Source organism: Mauremys reevesii, linkage group 1 (genome assembly GCF_016161935.1).
Source record: "Mauremys reevesii isolate NIE-2019 linkage group 1, ASM1616193v1, whole genome shotgun sequence".
NCBI classification, from domain to species: domain Eukaryota; kingdom Metazoa; phylum Chordata; order Testudines; family Geoemydidae; genus Mauremys; species Mauremys reevesii.
The window spans coordinates 123,777,561-123,801,261 of record NC_052623.1 but is presented as its reverse complement, the minus strand read 5'-3'; the positions used below and the strand labels follow the sequence as shown (position 1 = coordinate 123,801,261).

At 43.5% G+C, this 23,701-nt stretch overlaps 1 protein-coding gene across 2 annotated transcripts in view; it reads left to right on the top strand.

Annotated features, from left to right (window-relative positions):
* Positions 1-23,701, top strand: part of ATP10A (ATPase phospholipid transporting 10A (putative)) — a 208,626-nt gene that overhangs the window by 29,861 nt on the left and 155,064 nt on the right. Inside the window, exon 1 of one of the 2 annotated variants that reach the window (XM_039520235.1) lies at positions 15,086-15,918. The exons of the other annotated variant lie outside the window; for it this stretch is intronic. Within the exon in view, the coding sequence (XP_039376169.1) occupies positions 15,470-15,918 (449 nt within the window). The 5' untranslated portion in view covers positions 15,086-15,469. Of the gene's footprint in view, positions 1-15,085; positions 15,919-23,701 lie in introns of those variants that run through there. 2 annotated transcript variants of the gene reach the window in all.

Below are 23,701 nucleotides of genomic sequence, written 5' to 3'. Positions count from 1 at the left end.
CAAAATCTTTCTTTAATCTATGCCCCACCCACTCCCCTGATCTGACTTTTTTGTCCTTCTAATCTCTTCCTTCAGTTGTTCCTTTCTCGCTCTCTGACTCTACATATTGCTCTGCACAAGGACAGCCATTCTGTTGGACCCTCACATGATAGCCATGCTGTGCTTACAAACCAAAAAAAAGCCCTCGAGGAACACCAAAATAATGTGTCTTTATAAATGCCTTTGATGTTGCTCACTGTTCAAATCGAAAAAGGAATGAGTTTGGGCATTTACAATATGTGCTTAAAAATTCTATTGACACATGGAGATTTTTTTTGTTGACTAAGAGTTGAAGAAACTATTTTCCTCCACATTTTTCATGCTACAGCAGGGGTCGGCAACCTTTCAGAAGTGGTGTGCCGAGTCTTCATTTTGTGTGCCGGTAATACATTTTAACATTTTTAGAAGGTCTCTTTCTATAAGTCTATAATATATAACTAAACTATTGTTGTATGCAAAGTAAATAAGGTTTGTAAAAATGTTTAAGAAGCTTCATTTAAAATTAAATTAAAATGCAGAGGCCCCGGAACAGTGGCCAGGACCAGGGCAGTGAGAGTGCCACTGAAAATCAGCTCGCGTGCTGCCTTCGGCACATGTGCGATAGGTTGCCTACCCCTGTGCTACAGTCTGAGCAGCACTCCCTCCCTCGCGCCTCCTTTTCCCGCTAACCAAATCCAGGCAACACCCCAGCATGAAACTGAGTGGAGTGAAGGAGGAGCATCATACAAACTTTTGCATTCCTTATTATATACCAATTGTCGCTGTTAAATCTGTCTGTTCTGGTGGCTCTTTTGTGATAAACATTCATTTAAAATCCAAACCAGAAGCATTTTTACTCTTTCTTAACATTTAATTCTGGGGGGAAAGGAATTTCTCAAACATTGCCCAATGTACTCATTACATAACGTATAAGACCAGGAATGGAGGAGATACGGTGGAAAGAGGACGGGAGCATCTGGAATAGCTGGATTATTACAGTTCCCTGGTGTGCTATCAGTTTGTTGATGATTTGGAAATGAAGCAAAACAGCAGCTTTTTCTTCTGGTGATAAATGAGGTACAGGAAAAATTCCATCTGTGAAGGGATCCAGTAACTGCGGGGTCTTATAAAACACAAAAAAAGGTGTATTTTCTGAATCCTCTGATTTGTGTTTATCTATCTGCTGCCTACTGCACTACCATGTTTTGCTCTGTTGTACACTATGCTGTTATGAAATGAGGTGATCTAAGGTTGAAAGAAAGAGGAAACAAATTCTTTGCTTCATGTTGGGGGAAGAGTAAGCTAGTTAGGTTGAGAAGGTAATGTAAAGGTATGGAACTGAAGGCAAGGATTACCAGCATTTTTGGAAACTAGACTCAAGATCGAGGCGCTAACCTCAGTGCACTTGAGAACATTTACACAAAAGGAAACCAGAGGAGTGGATAACAGCATTTCTGTGACGACCCCTTCAATTTTGTCAGTCAAATTTAAACTTTTGTTATTTAAATATATATATTTTAGCTCTTTTGGTTGTCAGAGAAACCTCCCACAACCTGGCATCAGGCACCTGTACAACTGGTCTGTAACCACTGCTCCAGGCCACAGTTTGATTTACTGTGAGTCTGAAAATGTGAATCTTAGTCTGTGGCTGCTGGAACTGTACAGTTCTCAGATGCATGGGGTGGACCTCAAACATTCCTTGGCCTAATCCTTATGCCCTCAACATTTTTGTGAGCAGTGTAGTGGTTGGTGCTACAATGCATAGGAGAATGCAAACTCCTGTCCAGCCTCTTCACTGCCCAGTCTGTGTGCATAGCAGAACCACAGTGGTTTTGCTGCATTTGGGGCCTTCTTCAGGCTCTAGAGGGGATATAGGAGCATTTCCTCAAGAGATTTGTGAATTCTCTCCATTCATTTTAATGGAGCGAGCATTGAAGCTTAATGAGGACTACTTACAATGCCAACATTATTAACTATATCAATTGGTGGAGTTTGTGTACATACGTCACTCCCCAGCCTCCCTAAACTGAACCTTGAGAAACAGTGAGTGCTAAACGAGACTAACTGGTTAAAGACAGAGGACAAGGCACTGAAGGTATTAACAGAAGAGGGGAGAGCATGGTTCATCAAAGCAGGATTAAGAGAGCACATCAAAGTGTTGCCAACATATGATTTTTTCCTTTATTGTCAGTGTCATGATATTTCTGTGCTTTTTCTTAAAGCCCCAGCTATTGGAATCTTCTTGTTATTACCTGAGAATCCCAGCTTTTCTTATAGAATAAAAAGTAAGTTCCTGCCCTGATGGTGCCAGAGAAAAGCTAGAACATGCGAACCCTAAAGTTTCCAGCACCAGAAGGCACAGGAAATGATCCCAACATTTATTATTTGTAAAATCTCATGATTTGGGAGGCTGATTCATTATTTTTAAATGCTTGCTGTTGGTAACACTGCATCAGGATGTATTATCATGGTATCAGGGTGCTGCAATCAGAAATCAATTTTTGGTGGGACAGCATAAGGCTTTGGCAAATGTGTCCAAACATAACCAAGGTATGGTAGTAAAATCAGAAATAGAATAGGAAAGATTAAAAAGGGGGATTGAAAGGCACGGGAATGACAGATGAGGTAAGGTAGTTGGAATCAAGCATAGAAAGGAAAAATGGGTAAGGCCTGGGTAGGGCTGATGAGGGTTAGGGTGAGAAACATTACATTCACATTGAATTCCACAGTGAGGACAAGATCTGGGGAAGATCGGCGAGAGAAGGCATCAGGGTCAAGCGGCAGAGAGTGCCAGATTAGCGGGGAGTGGGAGGTTGATATGTTAATGCAGGCAGTCTCTGCTTAAAATCTAATCAAATCCTAGTTTACAGTGGTATGGCTGTCTATTCCAAAGAAAATAAGAATGCTAAAAATAAATTGTAGTCCCCAGTGCTTATGGCTGGACTTTTACTCAGACCACACACTTTTTAAAAATATGAGCTCACTCTTTCCTCCTTATTATTTTGCAGGCCTCTCCACTTGGTTTATATAATATATATATATATATTTTTTTCTGTAGTGGTTCATAAAGTCAGGTATGACTGGAGAATAGGATGTGTTTATGTGAGAATTACACATAGAATTATTCTTAAATCAAAACAGAACTGTGTTAATTCTTATAATTACAGCATCTTCTGCTGGTGGAATACTCAGGGCCTACAGGACTAGGGCTTTTGCTTTGCTACCTATATGAAAGTTTTCTATTTTATGAAAACACGGTGTTACTATCACAGTTCTTCTCTGCCTTTTACATTTATTACACTGGCTGCCCTTCGGGTTTCTTCTGACTGCATTCAAAACATCACCCTTCCACTGGCATTCTCCCCAGTTTCCCACATATTAACGTATTTTAATTGAAGGTACAGGCCTCTCAGACCTAATGTTGCACTTGCCTATTCAAATACAGAATAATGGGTTTTGAATTTCTGAGTGTGGTATTGTTTTTAAAGTTATCATTATTAATGTAGCTAACATAGTGAATTACTAGAAGGCACTCAGATACTACGGTAATGAGTGTGGTAGAAAAGCCTGTGTGGAATAGAAGAATGTCGATATTTTATTTTCTATTCTTTCAAAGCCAGCAAAAGCTAATTAACTAAACATTAGAATACTCCATATTCCGCATGAGTAAATGGTTTCTATTATCTAACATGTTGGTAAACATACTATTTCAACCTAAGTAATCTGTGGTTCCGTGACGTTGTACATCCAAGGACATTGGCACGTGGCCCGTCAGGGAAAACCGCTGGTGGGCAAAGGTTGCCGATCCCTGTTCTATTGCTCGCTACTTACCAGGAAATAATAATAATAATAGCACTTTTTATCTTTAAAGAGGCATTTAAAACATTAATAAATGATTCTGCTCCCACTTATATTCATGAGAATTTTACCATTGATTTCATATACGGCATATAAGGTAAAAACAGATAGTAAGTTCTCTTACACAGAATATACTGTTACTATATTGTATGGGGTCTTGTGGCTATCTATACTCAGCTGTTTTAAAAGGACTAGCAACTGACTGACAATTGGGTTGAGTCCAAGCACCGATGATTTTAGATAGGGTTCAAACATTACAAGCCACTTCTCCGCAGGCAGGAAGCCCGTCCTAATGGTTCTTGCTATCACATTTTTCCTGTATTATTTAAAAAAAATATCTAGTATCAAAGATAATTTTTTTTCTTCTGTTACTCTTAATTTACTATTCCACATTTGTGTGAACTCATTGCTGCTGGCCTATACCAGCTACAAATTAAGACACCCCCTGTGCAAACTGTGTTGCACTAGCTGCTCCAGGAGGGGACGAAGCATTAAGCGTACAGCAGCTACCTACTATTGCCTAACCAGCCCCATGAACTCAGGGATACCAGGGGTGTTGTTCTTACTTCCCTCTGTGCTCTTATGTGGTCACACAACCCAAGTCAAAATCTAGATCACAGTGACTAGTTAGCAAACAATGCACAGGCTAAAATTTGTTTGCACAAATTTTTTGTCACACAATTTTTGGATAATGAGCAAACAATTAAAAGAAACAAACAGTTCTTCCCTAACTCTCAAACAAAGAAAGGGCTACACTCCTCGGATAAATTATTTGCAAAGGACATTTTAATCAGCAAAAGTCAGTACTTTGTTGGGAATGGAAGATGTACAGCAAAAAGGGATCTTGAGAGCAGTCACTCCGATTTCTGAGGCACTGATGCCCCAGCTTGGGATTTGAGGCATAAAGCTACAGTCCTAACCCCTTGTGGCCATTTAAAATCCCATGGCATGCTTTGTAAGAGTAGCAGTATTTCAAGCCCTACCTGTTTGAAAATTGAGTCAGGCCTCCCAAAATCACACAATTGGCTTAAAAATCACAAGATTTTTTAAAAATAATAGACTTTGCATCTTCTTATTTGCTTTCTGCTGTCTGAGCCTTTAGGGTTTGTGTTCTGAAGCTTCTCTTTGCAATCGTGAGGGTGAGATACTTATTTCCTTAAAAGGCTGAGGTTCTCAAGTAATCATATGACTCCAGAAGCAGAGGCTTTAAGAAAAACACCAAGTATTATGAGACAAATGATAAAATTATGATAGTTGGCAATGTTGAAATAGGGATGTTAATCCCTGTGTCCTACCAAATTCCAGCTTGAATATCTAGATTCTGCCTCTTTTTGAAGTTTAATTGCATGTGATCTTAGCCTTCATTTCCTGTTCTAAATTGTTCTGTAGTGTCCCTGTGAGCTATTAAACAGCTGCTGGACTAAAGTAATGGGTAAGTTAGTTCCCTGGTAAAGCTGTCTGAGATAAAAGATGCTTTGAAAGCATGCCATAGTTTTGAGTCAGCATTATTGAATGCAGTGGTCCCCAACACGGTGCCCGCGGGCACCAGGGTTCCCGCCGGGGCATCTATGTGCGCCCGTGTACTGTCCAGCAGACGAGCATCCGCCAAAATGCTACCGAGAAACAGCGTCATCCAGAGGTGTTGGCGCCGAAAGGCCGCCGAAGATCAGCGTCATTTCGGCGGTGACGCCTCTGGATGATGATGCTTGTCGGCGGCATTTTAGCGGCGATGCCTATTGACGTTGTTGCTTCTCGGCGGGATTTTGGCAGATGCTCGTCCGCTGGCCATGGTCCTCGGTGGCTCGTCGTCTGGCGCCCGCTAAACGAAAAAGGTTGGGGACCACTGATCTAATGATTAGAGCAGAGGACTAGATGTTAGAGGGCCTCTATTCCTGACTCAGTCACCAGCTCACTATGTGGCTTTAGGAAACTCAGTTAATTTTGGTACATTTGTCTAATAAATATAGTACTTATCTTTTTGCAAAGTTGCCTGCGACCATTAGATGAAGGTTACCATTCTTCATAGCTTCAAAGTCTTAATGTGATCTTCTGTGTGTCCAATGTGAAAAGTCATCACACCTCTGATATTAGTTCTCTTTAAGTACTTACATAGTGTTGTTCCCCTTGAGACTCATGTCTTTAGACTAAACACATCTACTTGAATTATTCTGTCTTCATTTTCAAGTTCCTGTATCAGTTTGGTTGCCTTTCCCTGTGTCGAGATTAAAGCATGGGCAGTCTGGCTTAATGGTTGGAGTCAAAGTGAATCAGGACCAGGAACCAGAGCTGAGGGTCAGAGCTATAATCCAGAGCCCAGGGGTAGAGCCAGAGTCAGGGGACAGAGTCAGGAACCAGGCACCAGAGTCAGGACTAAGGAACTGTCGGCCTGCCATTCCCAGGCTCAACTGCGGGTCCTCATTCCTAATACCCTGAAGTTTCATTTTTATTTTATTTATACACATCTCCCCATTAAAAAGTGTGGGGGCCTGATTTGTGTAAAGTGCCCAAGGTATAGCCTCACCAACACATTAAAAAGTTCTAATATAGGGGTTCTCAAACTTTTGTCTTGATGACTCTTTTCACACAGCAAGCATCTGAATGCAACTCCCCCCCCTTACAAATTAAAAACACATTTTTTTATATTAAACACTATTATAAATGCTGGAGGTGAAGTAGGGTTGGGGGTGGAGGCTGAGATAATAACCTCACGACCCCCAGTTTGAGAATCCCTGTTCTAATATAACCCCTCCTTTCTCTCTCTTATTTAATACAGAACTTAACTGGCCTCTCTTTTAAACATGGCATCCAGCTTGTGTCCAGGTCAGAATTTCTCTTCAGTGGGAGTTTGAAACTAAGGAATGGAAAAATTCCCCACTGCTTTGGAGGAGGCAAAGGATGAACAGCGAACACGGCTTTCACTTCTTTCTTCCTCCTCCCCTCAGGCCTCCATCTCAGAACATTAGTTCTGCAGCGTGGAAAGGGAATGAGGCTGTGCTGGCTCTTTCTTCTCTTGGGCTGGCTAGAAAACCAGAATTCCATTTTGTGAAAAATATTGAGGTTTTGACATTTGTTTACATTCCACATCAGAACAAAAACAAGACCTTTGAAATGTTCAGAAAAAGAGGGAGACCCAGCCCTGAATACTCATTAGCTCTTTGGCTAGGACAGGCAGCTGAGGTGTGGGAGACCCGGGTTCTCTGATCTGGAGTAGGGACTTGAATCTGGGTTCTCACTTCTGTAACCAGCAGCCTATTCACTATTCTGGCATTTATCTGTGCCTCAGATTCCTGGCCAGCTCTAATCCCTCTCCTTTGATTAAATGTGGGACATTTTAGTGGGTTATCCGCTTATTTAAAGCTCCACACAGAAAAATTGTAGGCATGATCTAGCCTTAAAAATGTACGTCTGGCTAAAAAGTGAAAGCAGGTAGTTCTCAGCCTTAATGAGAGCCAAATGGAAAGATCCTGAGCTGCAAACAGACAGACAGATTCTACACAATGAGCAGTGCCTGTCTCTAACTGTTTGTCCCATGACTGACTCCATGGAACCTAGAATCTGATTTAAGGCCTTAGGGCATTCCCATAAGATGAAGAGTATCAATAGTTTAAAATGTAGGCAAAGGTGGGGCTGAGGGTGTGGGAGTCTGGGGTAATTTGACACATGATTGGCAATATCCTAGAAATCTTTTATTTGCCTTGGGGATTTTTACCTTTCAGTTACATGCAGGTCAGTTTCAAGCATTTCTTCCCAGCAATGAGGACTAAGCACTTACACTTCTTTTTAATGAACACAGGGATTCTTATGTGTTCACATGATTCCAGGAGCTGAGGCTTTAAGTAATACTTCAAATATCGCAAGATCTGGCAGCACTGAAAAGGTGAGAAAGATCTTGTGTCCGACTTCCAAAAGACGGGTATGTTGACATAGAAATTGCTTCAGATGAAATCTTATTTAAGATCAATGACAAAATTGAATACTGGTGTGTCCCTCCTTAAGAACTAACTTGTGGTGTGATGACTCCATGAAACTGGCCATCTAAGTCAGTCAGTCAGTCACTCAGCATATGTGGGTAACTTATGTTTATAAACCCCTTCTTTGTTCAGCCATGCTGTGTGCTAGCCCTTAAGAAATCAGAATGTGAACCTGCTCCCACAACAAGGGAGGGTCTGGGCTGTGTGAGTGTGTGTGGGGAGGGTTCAAGGAGGACTCTGGACAGTGGGAGAGGGGAGAGTCAGGGCAGTCAGGGAAAAGGGGCCCAGGGAAATGCAAAGCCCTCTGGGCAATAGCAGGGAAGGGAGTGAGGGAGCAGTACACAGGGGAGCCGGGGGGGGGAAGGGGGGGCTGCATTTTTGTGTGCGTACTTTTTATATATTTTCAACTTGTAGTTGTCATATCACTCACACACATGCACAAGGTGGTCAGGGGATACAAAGACAAATGAAAGAGCAAAAGCCCTGGTCTACATTTAAAAGTTCGGTCAACGTAGCTATGGCACCCAAGCATGTGAAAGCTATGCCAACACAACCGCCCTGGTATAGAGGCAGCTAGGCCAATGGAAGAATTCTTCCATCAACTTAGCTACTGCTGCTCTGAGAGTGGGTTACTAACAGTGATGGGAAAAACTCTTTCCATTGCAGTAACAAAGGTCTGCACTTCAGCGCTACAGCTGCAGCGTTATAGCTGGCTTGCTGTAGTGCCTGTAGCATAATCACATGGCCCCAGTATTTATTCTTTTTAAACCTTTGCATGATTTTAGGCCAATCACATGGTGGGGTTTTTTTTGGGTGGGGGGGTCATTCATGGTTTTTTAACTCTTGTGGCTGGCAATATTGCAATGCAAGCTTAAGCTGTTGAGTCACCAATGACACTTTAAAATAAGACAGAACTCTTGTTTATACCAGCATGATTATTTAAATAAATATCCATGATTTTTGACACTTGGGGATATCCCATATGACTGAGTGAGAGGATGTATTGTTAACAGTTGAAAAATCTTCAAATGAAACAGCCAAGTTAAACTCTCGCCCGTGTGAGAGCAGGAGTTGAGTGGCAACACAGCAGCAACACAGAGGGGTAAAAATCAGTGAGTTCTCAATGAGAGTTTTAAAAACCCGATCCTGTGGGATGCTGATCACCCTCTTCATTTATTTAAGGACAAGCTGTTCATAACTGGCCACTGATTTTGTGGGTGCTTGACAAAAGACACTGAAACAGTCTCAAATTAAGTCATACAAAATCTGTAACCACTTTACAGTGCTCAGATTGAGTCTCATGATATTGGTGGTTTTTTTTTTTTAACAAGCTCCAGCTCTTAGTGTCATGAGACTTTTAGCTTTCTTTTTTTGCTTTTTGATTTCTTTATTTTAAATAGAAGTAAGTTTCTAACCCTCGTGTTTGTGGAGAAAAGTTCATAACAAGAACCCTAAAGGCTCAAAACCAGAAAGGCAATAAAAAGACACCAATTTAAAAAAACAGCCTCTCATGATGTTTTAGCCAGTCTCAGTCTTGGGGCGGGGGAGGCCTTGCTCATGATATTTGAATGCTTGAGGTTAGCAATTCTGCTCCTGAAAAGTGTAACCAATGTCTTTGGGAGAAGAGGGTGCTCAACTCCTCTCACAATCAGGCTCCCCATCCTTAACTGCCATACCCTTGTTTTCCCTAGAGGCGTGGGTTACAGATGGTGTCAGCTTTCGATTTTTCTCGGCTTGTGTTCAACTTTGTGATGAAAAGGCAGTTCTTGGTTCTATTCCATACCTAGTACAGAACTTACTTTTTGTCACTCTTCACCAAACACACACAATGCAAAGCCTGGAGGAAAGACTGATGCATGGCACCAAGGCTCAGACTGACCTGGCTAGCAGCCACTCAGCAAGTCAGTACGTCTTATTTTTGCGATTTCCACGTGCTTCAGGATGTCAGCTCGTATTAAAAAAAATAAAAAGGTGAGGCCCAGTTTTTCAAAAGAGCTCAAGGCTGGATTTGCAAATTCTCAGCAACCACAATTGGAGCCAGATTTTCAGAAAAGCACCACTCTCATTTAGGCACCGGGCTGAAATCCTGACCATTTTGAAGTTTATAGGAGTTTTGCCATTGACTTCTATGGGTCCGGGATTTCATTCATCCCAGGTTTTTCAGAAATGCTTTGCACCCAGCAGGAACTCAGTAGGTAATGCACTGAGCTCTTTTGAAAATCTGGCCCCAGTTGTGAGTGCTGAGTCCTTTTGAAAATCTGGCCCTAAATCTCTAGCCTTTATAGTTGTGAAGAAAAATGTGTAAATAGTATCAATGAAGTGGTGATGTCCACAGAGTCTGAAACAAAAGCTCATTCTTCTCAGTGAAGTGTTAACTCAGAAGCCTAAGGATGATGATTTCATGTCAACATGGTTAACTATTTCACTGATCAAAGCATATAAGAGAGGAGAAGGGTGATCATATCATGAGGATCTGCACCGTCTACTTTGACATCATGTTATGGCACCACAAGTGAGTGATGCTTTGGTAACTGCAGCCACTTATGCTTCCCCCTTAATCTGACCCATTGAATCAACAAGCCAAAGGAGCACCGAAATCCTGCCCAGGGAGAGCTGAAAATCAGGCTGATATCTAAGCCTCAATGAGGGGGAGACAGGCTTGAGGAGCCAAACAGAGCCCATCAGCTCTTTGAACCCTATGGGTGGTGCGCCAAGTCCAAGAAGTACTAAGAACATCTGCCCAACATCTTGGAAGCTGATTCTCATTTTGATATCTCATGTGCTGGAGTTTGGAAAAGTACCACTGTTTTCCCCCTACCCAAAAATCAGCACCTGTGTTACACTCAAAAGAAGCACAATTTTTTTTTTCATATCCAATACTGGGACTCTCAAATTCATGCCAAATACAAGTATATTGCTAATCCCAAGTGCCCAAAAATCATGAGACTGGCTTAAAAATCATGAGATCTTTAAAAATAACAACTTTTGGAATTTTTCTATGTGTCTTCTGGTTTTTGAACCTGTAGGGGGTCACATTTCCAAGCTTTTTTCTGCAACCATGTAGGTTAGAAATATAATGTTAACAAAGAAACGAAAGCTGAGATTCTCTCCTAATCACAGGATCCCAGGAGCTGGGGCTTCCTGGAAAACACCAAATATTGCTAGACTCATGGTAAAACAACAAGAGTTGGCAACACAGGAAAGGCACCGTTTAGCTGGCGTATTTCATAACCTCATTTTTAAAGACCATGTTACCATCAAAATGTTGTGCAAAAGCCATTCTTAGAAATTCAGATTTACAGCAAGTTTACTAATCTGAACATCTACTTTTATGTGGGTTAGCATAGATGTGCCCATCTCCACACTCACACGAAGCTAGAGTTCATACTTTAACTGTGCAAGGCGTGCTATACCACTATTGAGCTTTGTTCTGAGAAGACATGCATTAATTAGCACTCGTATAGTGCTTTATATCTTGGACATGTTTCATATGCATCATCCAAAAAACAGCTGTCTAAGATATTTGGGTGATTATTACCACTTCCCAAATGGAGGAAATGAAGATACAGAGGGGATGAGAGGAAAGATATTATTGTGGTTTAAGGCATAGGTATGGCAATCCATATAAAGTGGACTTTATTCCTGGGTCTGCAGTGATCTTATTGTGCAATCTTGGGGACACCTTTTAGCAGAGATGAAAGTAAGCCGGTGCAGTCAGGTACAGCATACCGGCAAGAGCCAGTACGCCGTGCTGGACTGCATAGACTTCCACAGCAGGGACTGAAAGGGCTCAGAGCTCCCCGCCGCTGTGGGCAGCCCAGAACCCTTTAAATCCCGACCGCAGCTCCAGCGGCCAGGCTGAGGCCAGGATTTAAAGGGCTCCGGGCTTCCCTCAGTGGCAGGAGCTCTGGGCTCTTTAAATTCCTGCCCCAGCCCCGCAAAGCTCCGGGTTCCCCCTGGCGGCCAGAGCCCCGGGCCCTTTAATTTGCCCCTGAGCCCTGGGGGGCTCCCAGCCACCTCTGCAACTGGGAACCCCTGGTTGATTTAAAGGCCCTGGGGCTCCCAGCCACAGCTGGTTCCCCAGGGCCTTTAAATCTTGAGAGGCCCCGCCCCTTCTGGATGAGGCCACACCTCTTCCGGGTGGGGCCACGCCCCCCTCAGGACTCCGGCAGTACCAGTAAGTCCTGTAAATTACTTTCACCCCTGCCTTTTAGCTTCTTTACACCTCAGTTTCCCCATCTGTACATTTCTGACTTCTTTCAGTTCAATCTGAAAGTGAAAAGACAGGCAGGCAGGCAGTCATATGTGCAAAGAGTAGGAAGAGAAGTCTGAGCAGCTTTGTGTTTTTGAGATCCTTTATATGTGGGGTGCTATACTTGATAGCTGCAAAGTCTTGTGTTCATTGAGCATCTGCTGTGAATAGTGTTACCAGATTTGCCTGTTAGTTTGGGGTACTCTCATTTATTAGGGTTACTCTTCTGGGGGGCAGGGTTCTGTAATTCTATCAATGTACTGCTTTTGTCACTTGTGTTTTTTCATATGGAGCTCTACTCCTCCCTTCTGCAAGTCCCCTCCCAATGGCGCTATCCTGCAGGACCTGGGTTCCTCCAGCCCCAGAATCAGATGAAAAAACACATGTACACACACACACACACACTAACAGAGCAAGTCTGAGTGGATCGGGTCAATCAACACTCTCAAGCTGCCACCCTTATATGTCCCTGAGCTCAATAGGCTGGGCCAAGCAGCACTTCATGCTGCCATTCTTATATGCCACAGGTACCGCACCAGAATAGAGTAAGTCAAAGCAGGCTGGGTCAAACAGCACTTCCAGGCTGCCACCTTTATATGCCCCTGGACTCAGTAGTCTGGGTTGAGCAGCACTTCCAAGCTGCCACCCTCGTATGTCACAGGTTCAGTACGTCCCTATCCGCACTTTTATGTCACAATTGTTCTGGTAGTAACCCACTTGATGAGCAAACCCCACAGGATTTTTGTGCACTACAGGGATCTTTAGCTTAGGTAAGAGAAGTGTTGCTGCAGAGTAAATGAGGCAGCTAAAACCACAAAAGAGTAAAGTTCAGAGAGAGAGGGGGAAGCAACTAGCTTACCCATAAAACTTATTTGAATAATAGTGATAACCACACAAGGACAATATAACAGTTACATTATTAAAGGTTACAAAAGTCATATATAGAAAACTATACCTGCCTGAGGTAGAAAAGAAAACAGAGAGAGAGCTAGAGATCTCATCAATCCATGAAGCTTGAACTGGTCGGGGTTCCCAGGTGATGGTGGTAGCTCAGGGTCCTGAGTGCGGGAGACAGGCAAAGCCCCCAGCACGATCAGTCAGGAGAAGATGAAATCCCAGTGGAACTGATGCAGAGTTGGATCCATGCATCAGGACACTCACTTGAGCGTGGGTAGGGATTTTTGTAGGGAAACAACAATGGTTCAAGGGAGAACACTAGATTTGTTTATGGGTAAACTGATGACTCGAGTTTTCTTTAGGCTAGACAATAGAAGCTGATCACTCCTGGCTATGGGTGGTGTTCCTTCCAGGGAGCTCACAATGCAATTAGGCAGCTCACAATGCAATCCCCGCTCCCCCCTGCCCCAGCTCACCTCCACTCCACCTCCTCACCTGAGTGGGCTTTTAGGCACCCTCAACCACTAGGCGCCCTAGGCGGCCTCCTAGTTCGCTGGTTGCACCAGCGCTGCTTCCCTGCTTTTCTGGTCCCAGAGTTCAGTGCGGTTCTTGCCTTGGAATCTCTGCTCTCCATTCTGTGTGCTAATGGAGATGCCTCCCTGTCCCATCTTTGGTGCAAATGAGGCTAGGGGAGTTGCCTTAATCCTATCACCCTTGTCAGGAGGGGTCTAGGTGTGTCTCCCACCACCCTTCACTGCTCTCAGCAAGTCTTTTCTCTGATCGGTTTTGGTTCAAGCAGAGGCTGGAGGCAGGGGGGGGGCGATCCCTTCATGAGTCAGACAGGCTGGGTACTGTGTCCTGGTTCCCCAAGAACACAGATCTGACAGGTATCAATAGTCTTTACTCCTCTAATATTATTTCTCTTTAGAGATTTTCATAGTTGTGTTGCCCTTGAGCTAAATGCCCTTGAGCTCATGTCTTTGAGCTAAATACATCAACTTAAATTAATTTTTCTTCGGTTTCAAGTGCCTTGTTCGCTCTGGTTGTCTTTGCCTGAAGTTTGAGTTTTTAATATTTCCCAGTTTAAAAAGTGGAGACCAGATCAGTGTAAAGTGCCCTTCCCACTCTCCCTCCTCAGGGGAGGACCTGAAAAATCCTTGTGAAATTAAATAATGTATTATAGGTGCTGCTGGTGGTCATTCTAGTTGAGGTTGCCAACCTGGTCCACTATACGACCATATTTTCAGTTGCTCAAAAGGCTGCTGAATTTTAACCATTGAAGCTGAACTTTTCCACGTCAGGTGTCTGCCTTAGGTTCAATTATTTTGGGAGAAAAAATGATTACACTGTTTTTGAGAACAAAGTTAGGGGAAAATATGTTTTGCCCATGTTAAGTGTGTGTGTGTGTGTGTGCGTGTGTGTAAAAATAAACAATGACATACTATGTTCAAAGAGTGCTCTATCAAACAGGAATATTTTGAAATGAATCAATGTATAAAGGCTAAGTTGAGTGGTTAAGTGCCGATTTATATAGCGCTCTTGAGATCCCCTTGGATGAAAAGCAGTACAGAACTGCAACTATCAAATGAGGGGGGTGGGGGGGACAAGCAAACCAAACCCTCCCATTCCTTATGTGCAATGGAAAGTCAAAGGCAGCACATAAGTGTAACCTGTGGGTTTACATCCAGAGTGGGGGGAGGGAGGGAAGTGCCTGCCCTTGGTTGATTGTGTAAATAAAGACTGAGAGGATGGAATGAAGGAGCAGCTTCCAGCAATGCCAAAGACCACGCATTTAACACACACACCAGGAACTGGATCACAAACTTACTAACTTTGTGGAGTCAAAAGTTCTCCTGCTTTTAAAGTTCCCGGTGTGGCTGCTTTTCTGTCTCCCTCCCCCTTTTCTTGCTCTTAAAAAACGCTTGTCTCTTCCTCCAACCCTGGTCTTGTGTGTGTGATCCTCTCGTGTTTCCACTACTAACGTGCTGCTGCTGCCGTCTCTGCAAGCCTCCTGTTTTTTTGTAGCGGAAACGAGTAGTGTGGCTGAAATGACGTACAGGACAAGGGTTACTTTGTATGTCTCCTCTCCTGGAGAGACAGACAACGGGACAGTCATTCAGTCCACCCTCCCTTGCTCCTGGAGCACTAGTTAGCCTTAGCAAGGAGGAGACGAGACTGAGCCAAGGAGGGTGAGAGAATCAGAAGGGAAAAAAAGCTCTCTCCTCCCAAACACAGGAGAAGGAGGAGGAGAAGGAGGAAGCGAGCCAGAGGCCAAACAAAACAGTGAGAGAGTTGAAGGAAGCCTCCTCCCCTTCTGGGAAAGGAAAGTGAGGAGTGAGTAGGCTTTGAGGATGATAACTTAGTGCAGAGCAGGGAGGGGCAGCCAGTCCTTTCTCTCCCAGGCTCTGCCAAGTGCCCCCATTGCAGAAGTGCTCACGTCTGTCCTGTGTGTTTGGGAAGGAGGACAGGAGAGATGGCACAGGATGCTGAAGAGGGCAGGGATGCGCCCCAGGTGCTGACGGAAGAGGAGAAGGAGAGGAAGAACAGGAGGCGAAAAAAGAGGAAGAAGAAGGAGAGCAAGACACGGACTGTGCGCTCTAACCTGCTGCTACCTGGGCCTGAGGCGGAGAAGGCCCAAAGGAGCCCCCTGGCCAATAATCGCCTCAAGACCACCAAGTACACGGCTCTGTCCTTCCTGCCCAAGAACCTCTTTGAACAGTTTCACCGCCTGGCCAATGTCTACTTTGTCTTCATCGCGCTGCTCAACTTCGTGCCGGTGGTGAATGCCTTCCAGCCTGAGCTGGCCTTGGCCCCTGTGCTCTTCATCCTGGCTGTCACTGCCATCAAGGACCTGTGGGAGGATTACAGCCGCTACCGCTCTGACAATGAGATTAACCACATGGAGTGCCTGGTCTACTGCAGGTGAGGGAGCATGCTGTGTGCATGGGGTGGAGGGTGGGAGACTGTCAGAGACATGGGGGGAGCATTATGGCAACTGGTTTCAATGGAAAAACTGAGATGGGGGCGCATAAGAAGGGCAGAGGCATGCTGAGGGGTTGATATCACCAAACAGGGATTTGTCTCTCTCCTCATGTGCTTGCTGCTATGAAATATGGGAGAGGGTCTAGAGGGATTGTATTTTTGAGCATGTTTGTACAGCGCCTAGCACAATGGAGTCCCTCCCAGCCCATAATTAGGGCTCTTAGGTGCTACGGTATTATAATGAGAGTTGGAGAGTGAGCAGGTGACATGCTCTGAAGTTTTTCCATTTACAACACTAAACTCAGCTTAATGAAAACACTCTGTTATCCACGTCTTCGGCATTTATCCCACCAACCCAGTTTGCTGTCCTCTTATCCAGAAGGTTTGACATTCCCAAAGCTTTTGAGATAAGCTGTGTTTGCAAACAGAAAAATTCTAATTCATTCGGATGACTGGGAATCCCACAGTGAATTACGGACTTGTGAGAGTTAGTGAGTAAGCAAAGTGTAAAAAAAAAAAAGGCTTGTGCAGCATCACAAAATGAACTTCATTCATTTACTGGACAAGTATTATTTGATTTGTAAGTATTTGTAAGAATACTTCATCGTGTAGGCGGTCAATTCTACTGCAGTATACTTGCTAACAGGGATTTAGTTTTAGTAACATGAAACCACACTCAAGCAATGTGCTATTAAACCATTGCTGAGTGGAGGGTAGAGGCCTCAGGTTTCTCTGTTTGAATTATGGGGGGTGTGGGCCAGTGAAGTGTGAATTAATGGGGTTCTGCTGTGTTTGCTTTTCTAAAGAATGTGAGGTGGGGGTATCAGTCAATATTTGCTTTTCAAAAGCCCATCATTTATCATCTCAAGCGTCATCATGCACTGTGAATTTGCTACCTCCTGTTGCTGAGAGAGGAGTTTTCGTCCATTTGTTTCTTTCCTCTTTGAAATGAACTTTTACATGTGATCAGAGCTACACTGATTTACACCAACTGAGGGTCTAGCCTTTAGAGTTTTATAGCAGTTCCTTTTTAAAGCATCATTGGTTATTTACCCAATTGTAACTGAGGCTGAGATTTTTTGGGAAGCCGAGGGTGGGGGAGCGGGAGGGTGGTCTTATGCACCAGTTTCCAAGAGAGTTGGTTTTGCTGATCCTTCTGCTGCTATTACAGTACGGACAGTAAAGTGAGGCAGGAATGTGAAACACTTGTTAAGAAGTTTATGTTGTCTCTTCCTGGGTGAGGGGGTCCTGACTGAGACAGGCATTCCAGCAGACAGCAGCAACTCTCTCATTACAAGTCAGAACAGACTAAGTCAGAAATACTTGCAGTACGCTTTATTTTTAGTCTTCATCAAATTCTGTCTTTCATTTCCCAGTCCCATATCACATCAAGAAATCTTAGCCTATTCTTTCCCCCTCCTATAGTTATGTTTGTGTGGGAAAGACAGTAATATGGTTTTATTTCAGTTAGCTAAAACTGTAATAACTAAACCAAGGCAAAGCACATGCAAACAAGTAACACTTATTTAGGACCAAAGTCTGACACCCCAACTCATGTGGAACAGATTTGAAATTTTTATTAAAGCTAATGTTAAAAAAAATTATATAATACATAGATTGAGAAACGTTTGTCTGTACAGCTGGGTATAGTGCTTAGATTAAACACAAACTTTGTATTTGTGGATAAAGTCATATGATATATAGAGTACATAATCAGCAATATCCCAAATTTAGGTGAATAGATTTAACAATACAATTTAGATCAGGGATCGGCAACCTTTGGCATGGGGCACGCCAGGATAAGCCCCCTGGTGGGCCGGGCTGATTTGTTTACCTGCTGCGTCCGCAGGTTCGGCCGATTGTGGCTCCCACTGGCCGCAGTTCACCGTCCCAGGCCAATGGGGGCTGCAAGAAGCCATGGCCAGCACATCCCTCGGCCCGCACCACTTCCCGCAGCCCCCATTGGCTTGGGACGGTGAACCATGGCCAGTGGGAGCCGCAATTGGCCGAATCTTTGGACGCAGCAGGTAAACAAACCCTGGCGGGCCGTGGGCTGAAGGTTGCCGATCCGTGGTTTAGATATTAGAATCTGAATACTCGGGTACATAACACATGAAAAGTTGTACAGAGATTTGATTGTGGAAAGCAAAATATAAAAATGAGTGGAGATTGTCCCTCAGTAATTGAGAATTAGGTAGGTTGTCCATTTAGAAAATACAATCCATGAGGAAAGTATTTGTTACTTTTCTGTACCTTATTCTGAGAAGTTCCAAAATCTGTCTGCTAGTAAATAGGAATAAAGTAGAAACAGGTAATCTAGACCCCAAAGTTAAAAACTAAAAAACTACATGTTGTAGAAGCCATTCAAAAGCCTTAATAGTAATTCTGGGTTGGCTTTCCCCACCAAAACTTTTCTTTTTGAACTGCAACTAAATGGTTAAAAGTGACCATTAGAAAGTGTACTTTCACTGTCGCTTTCAAATTGATATTGAAGCTCGTTGAGATTCACAGATAAGTGTTTAATGTGTTGTACTTTGTTCTAGTTTGTTATGCTTAGCATTTATGTTGTGTTTAAACTAGAGTCCTAGTATTTTGTGGACTACATTACTTTAGAGTTGCAGTTTTATTGGTTAAGTGGGGAATAGCTTGGGTACCCTTCTGATTTTGAATCAATCTATTCCCAGTGGTGTAGTAAACTTGAAAGCATAGAACTGTAGGTCCAGCTATTCAAATAAAAATTTCTGAATCGGGATGGAAGTTGAATGCTGCTTAGTTAGAGTTGCATCCAGGAGCAAAGCCCAAGTGGGCTCTTTCCCTTGAAGGCCAGGACTTCACACTTCTGGAGAAGAAAAGTGGCTGTGCTGGGAAGGGGAAGTTTTCAGCTGCGTGATCTACTCCTAACTGTGTGGATAGTTGTGTGCCCTCAACACCCTCCCTATTTTAGCATATGCATTGGGCCTAAGTAATTTAAATGTATGTTAATGTCTGTACTCCCAAAAAGATCCTAAAGTGCTTCACAGACTACTGCATCTATGTACCATACTGCTGAAATGGAGCCACCTCTGGGGGAGACAGCAGCAGACAACTAGCTCCCAAAATATTCAAGAGCCAGAGGCAGGGATTTTTTCCCCCAGGAGTTGTAGGGAAAACCATTTCTTTTTTGGTAAATAATGCCCAGGCAGAACAGACTGGCCCTTGCTTTCTACTTTTTTTAACATTTCTGTTCAGATGAAGATGGAAGTCGGTTCTTACATTACCTAGACTCGTTCATCTATGGTCACTGTGTTGCTTTACTCATGGCTACAGTATCAATTCCTTATTTGAGCATAAATTGCAAAATTGAAATGTAATGATAGGCAGGGCCTGCTGCTGTCAGTGTCAGCTAATCAGGATAAGGCCCCAACAGGATATTGACAAAAGTAGTAACCTCAGTCAGAGGCTTTCAGTAATAAGTATACAAATAGACCTTTCCTGTATCTGTACATCACAGAATATGATAGGAAGGATTGATATTACACCAGCAAGCAGGATGCGAAAAAAGTTGTGGTAGGGGCTATGCCTTTCTCCTCCGACCTCCCCCTAACAATGGGAACTCTGATGACCCCTCCTTATAGGGTCATTATTGCCATGTAAATTCAGACATCAGTCAAAGCCCTGTAGCACTAGAAAAAAATGCAGATTGCACACTGAAACATTTTCTCAGACTGATTCCAAGATACACACATTGCTGCTGTTTTAAAATATTTGGCAACACCAAGTGTGGGCTGGGAGTGCATGTCTTAAAAGCTCTTCTAGGCAGAGGTCTTGTTTTCAGTATATTCTTGCAAAGCACGATATGCATTCACATGCTGTATAAATAGAAAATTAATATGAATAACATTGGCATTCATCAAATTTGGGACGCCACTTGTTCAGGGAAAGCCCCTGGCGGGCCGGGCCGGTTTGTTTAACTGCCGTATCTGCAGGTCCGGCCGATCACGGCTCCCACTGGCCGCGGTTCACTGCTCCAGGCCAATGGGAGCTGCTGGAAGTGGTGCAGGCCGAGGGACATACTATTCCTCTCATACTTTAAGGTCCAGAAAAAGTATTGCTGCAGTGTGTAAGCATCTCTGTTTACAGATCAGAAGGCCATACTGTTTCTTTTGTGGACATGGAAACGTAGATTTATCAAATCAAAACTTCTGACCTGATTGTTTTTCCCAGTGGTGTTGCACTCCTACTGTTCAGCTCCTACTGATTGTAATGGGAGCTGCAGGTGCTTATTGCCTTAGAAAATTAAGATTATCCTCCCTCAGTAAAACCCAAGGGAAAGAGAAAAGAGAGCATGAGGAACTTGCTTCATGGCATTTCCAAACACAAGGTAACCCCCACACACAATCTGAGGTTAAGCAAGTTACGTCCCTTGAGATCCTAAGACATCCATGTGGTGGCTGGAATCGCTTTTCTGCATCCTTTCCAGAAATAAAGCATTCCTGCATCTGATTCGAAAGGAAACTACTTAGGATTAGTCTGTTCCCTCTGCAGGGAGCTCTTTACACTAGAAATTGACTGTGGAGAATAATGGAGTAGGATTGTGTGATTGGGGTCAGTATCCGTTTTCAGCTGGCAAGGGGAACATTCCTCTTCATGTTACTCTCTTTTTGTCTGTTTTCTATGTTCTGTCCAGACTGACTGTGAATAACTAATTGGGAAGCATGATGGCACCACTTACTCACTATGTCGACTTGCCACACACAAGTGTTTTGTGGCAGTCATGTGGTCGGGAGGAAACCAAGCCAAGCATCAGGAGAGCTGGGTTCTGTTCCCAGATCTTCCATTGTCTTGCTGTGTGACTTTGGGCAAATTTCCTCAACTACCTCAGTTTTCCCATTTTCAAAAAATGAATATTTTAGCCCCTTTAGGATGCATAGGAGAGCCCTATAGAAATGATCTAGGCATACTTTAGAAGGTATTGGGTCGTATTTCTGGTCTCCAGGCAGAGATTCAGAGACCCAAGGGAACTGACAGGCAGAGACCTGGCCAAACAATGGATTTCAGCTATCTCGCATTGCTGCCCATTGTAACTCCGATTGTAAACAGGCAAAGCTGCTATAAGCCAGGCCATGCACTCCTGTAATTTACCATTGCTGCAGGCTGGAGGAGTTACCTTCTGTAGTGCTCCCCATGACTTAGAACTATCTTGCCTTTCCACCCTGGAAGTTTGCAGTGGTGCAGCTGTGCTGGTGGCTAGCCAGCAGTGATTGTAACTGGGGCAAATCCCCAGTGTCAGCAAGTTCTGCTGCTGATGTTGGAGTAATGCCTTCAGCCTGTCTTCCCCCCCCCGCCCCCCACGGCCAGGATGTGGGAGCGAGAGCTAGGCCATCAAACTTTTGTTTTTAAAAACAAGCTCCAGGTGAAGTCTACAAGTGGTGGTGTAGTTAAAAAGTGGTGAGTAAAATAAACACTCAGGCAGAATAGGCCTGGCAACAAGCTTGACTGTTCCTGTGTTGGTCTGTCGACAGCGCATCATGACTAATGCACAGAGACTCAGGAAAGTAGGCCTAAGGCTAGACCAGGCCTGAAATGTAAGATCAGAAATCCAAGCTGGCATGTCTGCCTGGGTTCTTTTAATAAGAAGTGCAGTGGGACACTTATTTCCATGTTTGGTGGCAACCAAGCTTCAGAGTTCTTGAGTTTTCACAGGGAACTGTACACTTAGTCTTGATCGCAAAGGCTTCTGCTGGCCACTCCCTTCATGAAGACTGCATCATTTGCCCTGTTGTCTCACTCCTTGGGCATTATGCACCGGAGGACTTACTGTGTCCAAAAATCTAGTTTTGCTTCACAGATCACCCTCAGGCACATGGATAGCTCTAACATCCCAACAAACAGGAGCCATGTATCAGTCCTCCCCTGGGAGGCAGGACCATCAGAACTAAAACCTCTCAGAACTATGGTCCAGATTTGCACCGTATGCCAGCAATAAGATTGGGAAGAGGGTCTCAGATTCACAGTATAGCCACATCTTGAGAAAGAGTGTTGTGTGCCCATCCATAATTGTGTATAGCACACTCCCTCCCAGTGTTGATCAAATAACATTCCACAGCAGTTGTTTATTTGGAAAAGTAATACGCAGAAAATACTTAATGTGATCTAGCAAGGAGACACAACACCATGCGACCATGCTCTTTGCAGACTACCAGAAAGAGCTCTGTAGACCACTGTTCAGGAAGCTTCTCATTGATACATTATTACTGGCATAGTTAAGACTCTAATCTCAGCTTTTTGTGACCACAAACACACACCAAATAGTAAAGAAAGCCTCCCTCTTTTACCACCTATCTCCAGCAATAGAAGTTGATTGTGATATCTTTATTGTCCTTCAAAGGATCTTTCTTCTCATCCCCTATCATCCTTGAGGGTTGGGAAAGTTTTCCAGCTTTCACACAGACAAGTTAAGGTGGTTTAAAACCAAAACAAAAAACAAAAAAACCTGAAAAACCTGTCTGAATTGCTTATGAAGCCAATTTTTCACACTGAAATTGGCACTAGAGTTACGAATCCCATTCCTAAGAGTACAGTTATCACAAGTCCTTTTATGGTTAAGGCTGTTTTTGCATTTGGATCGTGGACAGATGTAATCTAATGTTCATAATAGGGAGTTAGAAAAAGTGTAATGCAGAAGCATTTTTAATTAAATCTTTGCATATGTGCCTGAAAGGAATAAAACAAACCCAAAATCCAGTTTGAGGAAGGTGACATGGACATTTTAAAACACATTGGCAGAGTTCCTTTGCTGCGTTTCCACAAGGTACAACCCCTGGGGAGTGGAGATAGGGATGAGGTGCCTGTCAGCCACCTTTGCTCTCTCCTGAATCTGGGTTTTTCTGAGGATCAGTGTCTAGCACAGGGGTAGGCAACCTATGGCACGCGAGCTGATTTTCAGTGGCACTCACACTGGCCACTGGTCTGGGGGGCTCTGCATTTTAATTTAATTTTAAATGAAACTTCTTAAAACATTTTAAAAACCTTATTTACTTTGCATACAACAATAGTTTAGTTATATATTATAGACTTATAGAAAGAGACCGTCTAAAAACGTTAAAATGTATTACTGGCACGCAAAACCTTAAATTACAGTGAATAAATGAAGACTCAGCACACCACTTCTGAAAGGTTGCCGACCCCTGGTCTAGCATAAATTAGACTCCTTCAATTGACAGCAGTCCTCAGGGCTACCTACAGGTGTGGAGCAGCTCAGAATCATCCTGTTGTACTCTAAATTGTGTCCCCACCCATCTCCTCCCTGGGGTTGTGGGGGAGGGATGGTAGTGTTGAAACAGGGGCCAGAGTTGGGGGGGGAAGAGTATCCCTCCAACTGTGTCTTTCAATAAATAACGTGATTCTGTTTTTTTCAAACCGAGAGCTCTAAAATGCACAGAAGACATAACTTTTCAAAAGCATTTGTCTTACTGTTTCAGGGATCACAGAAATACATCATGGTGCCCACAGAAACCAACCAGCCACCCAACTGAAAATAAACCCGGTCTTGTGGATCATTGCTAGATGTCTGTTTAATCCACTTGACCTTGCCAGACTACCATATGCCCTCTGCTCTCACTGGTTGTTGCTTTTTCCCGTGTCTAAAGGAAAGCAGATGCAGATCTTTACCTAGTGCACCCTGCACCCTTAAGAATAATCCTTAAGAACAATCATGCATAGCAGGGGATTACTTAATAGTATC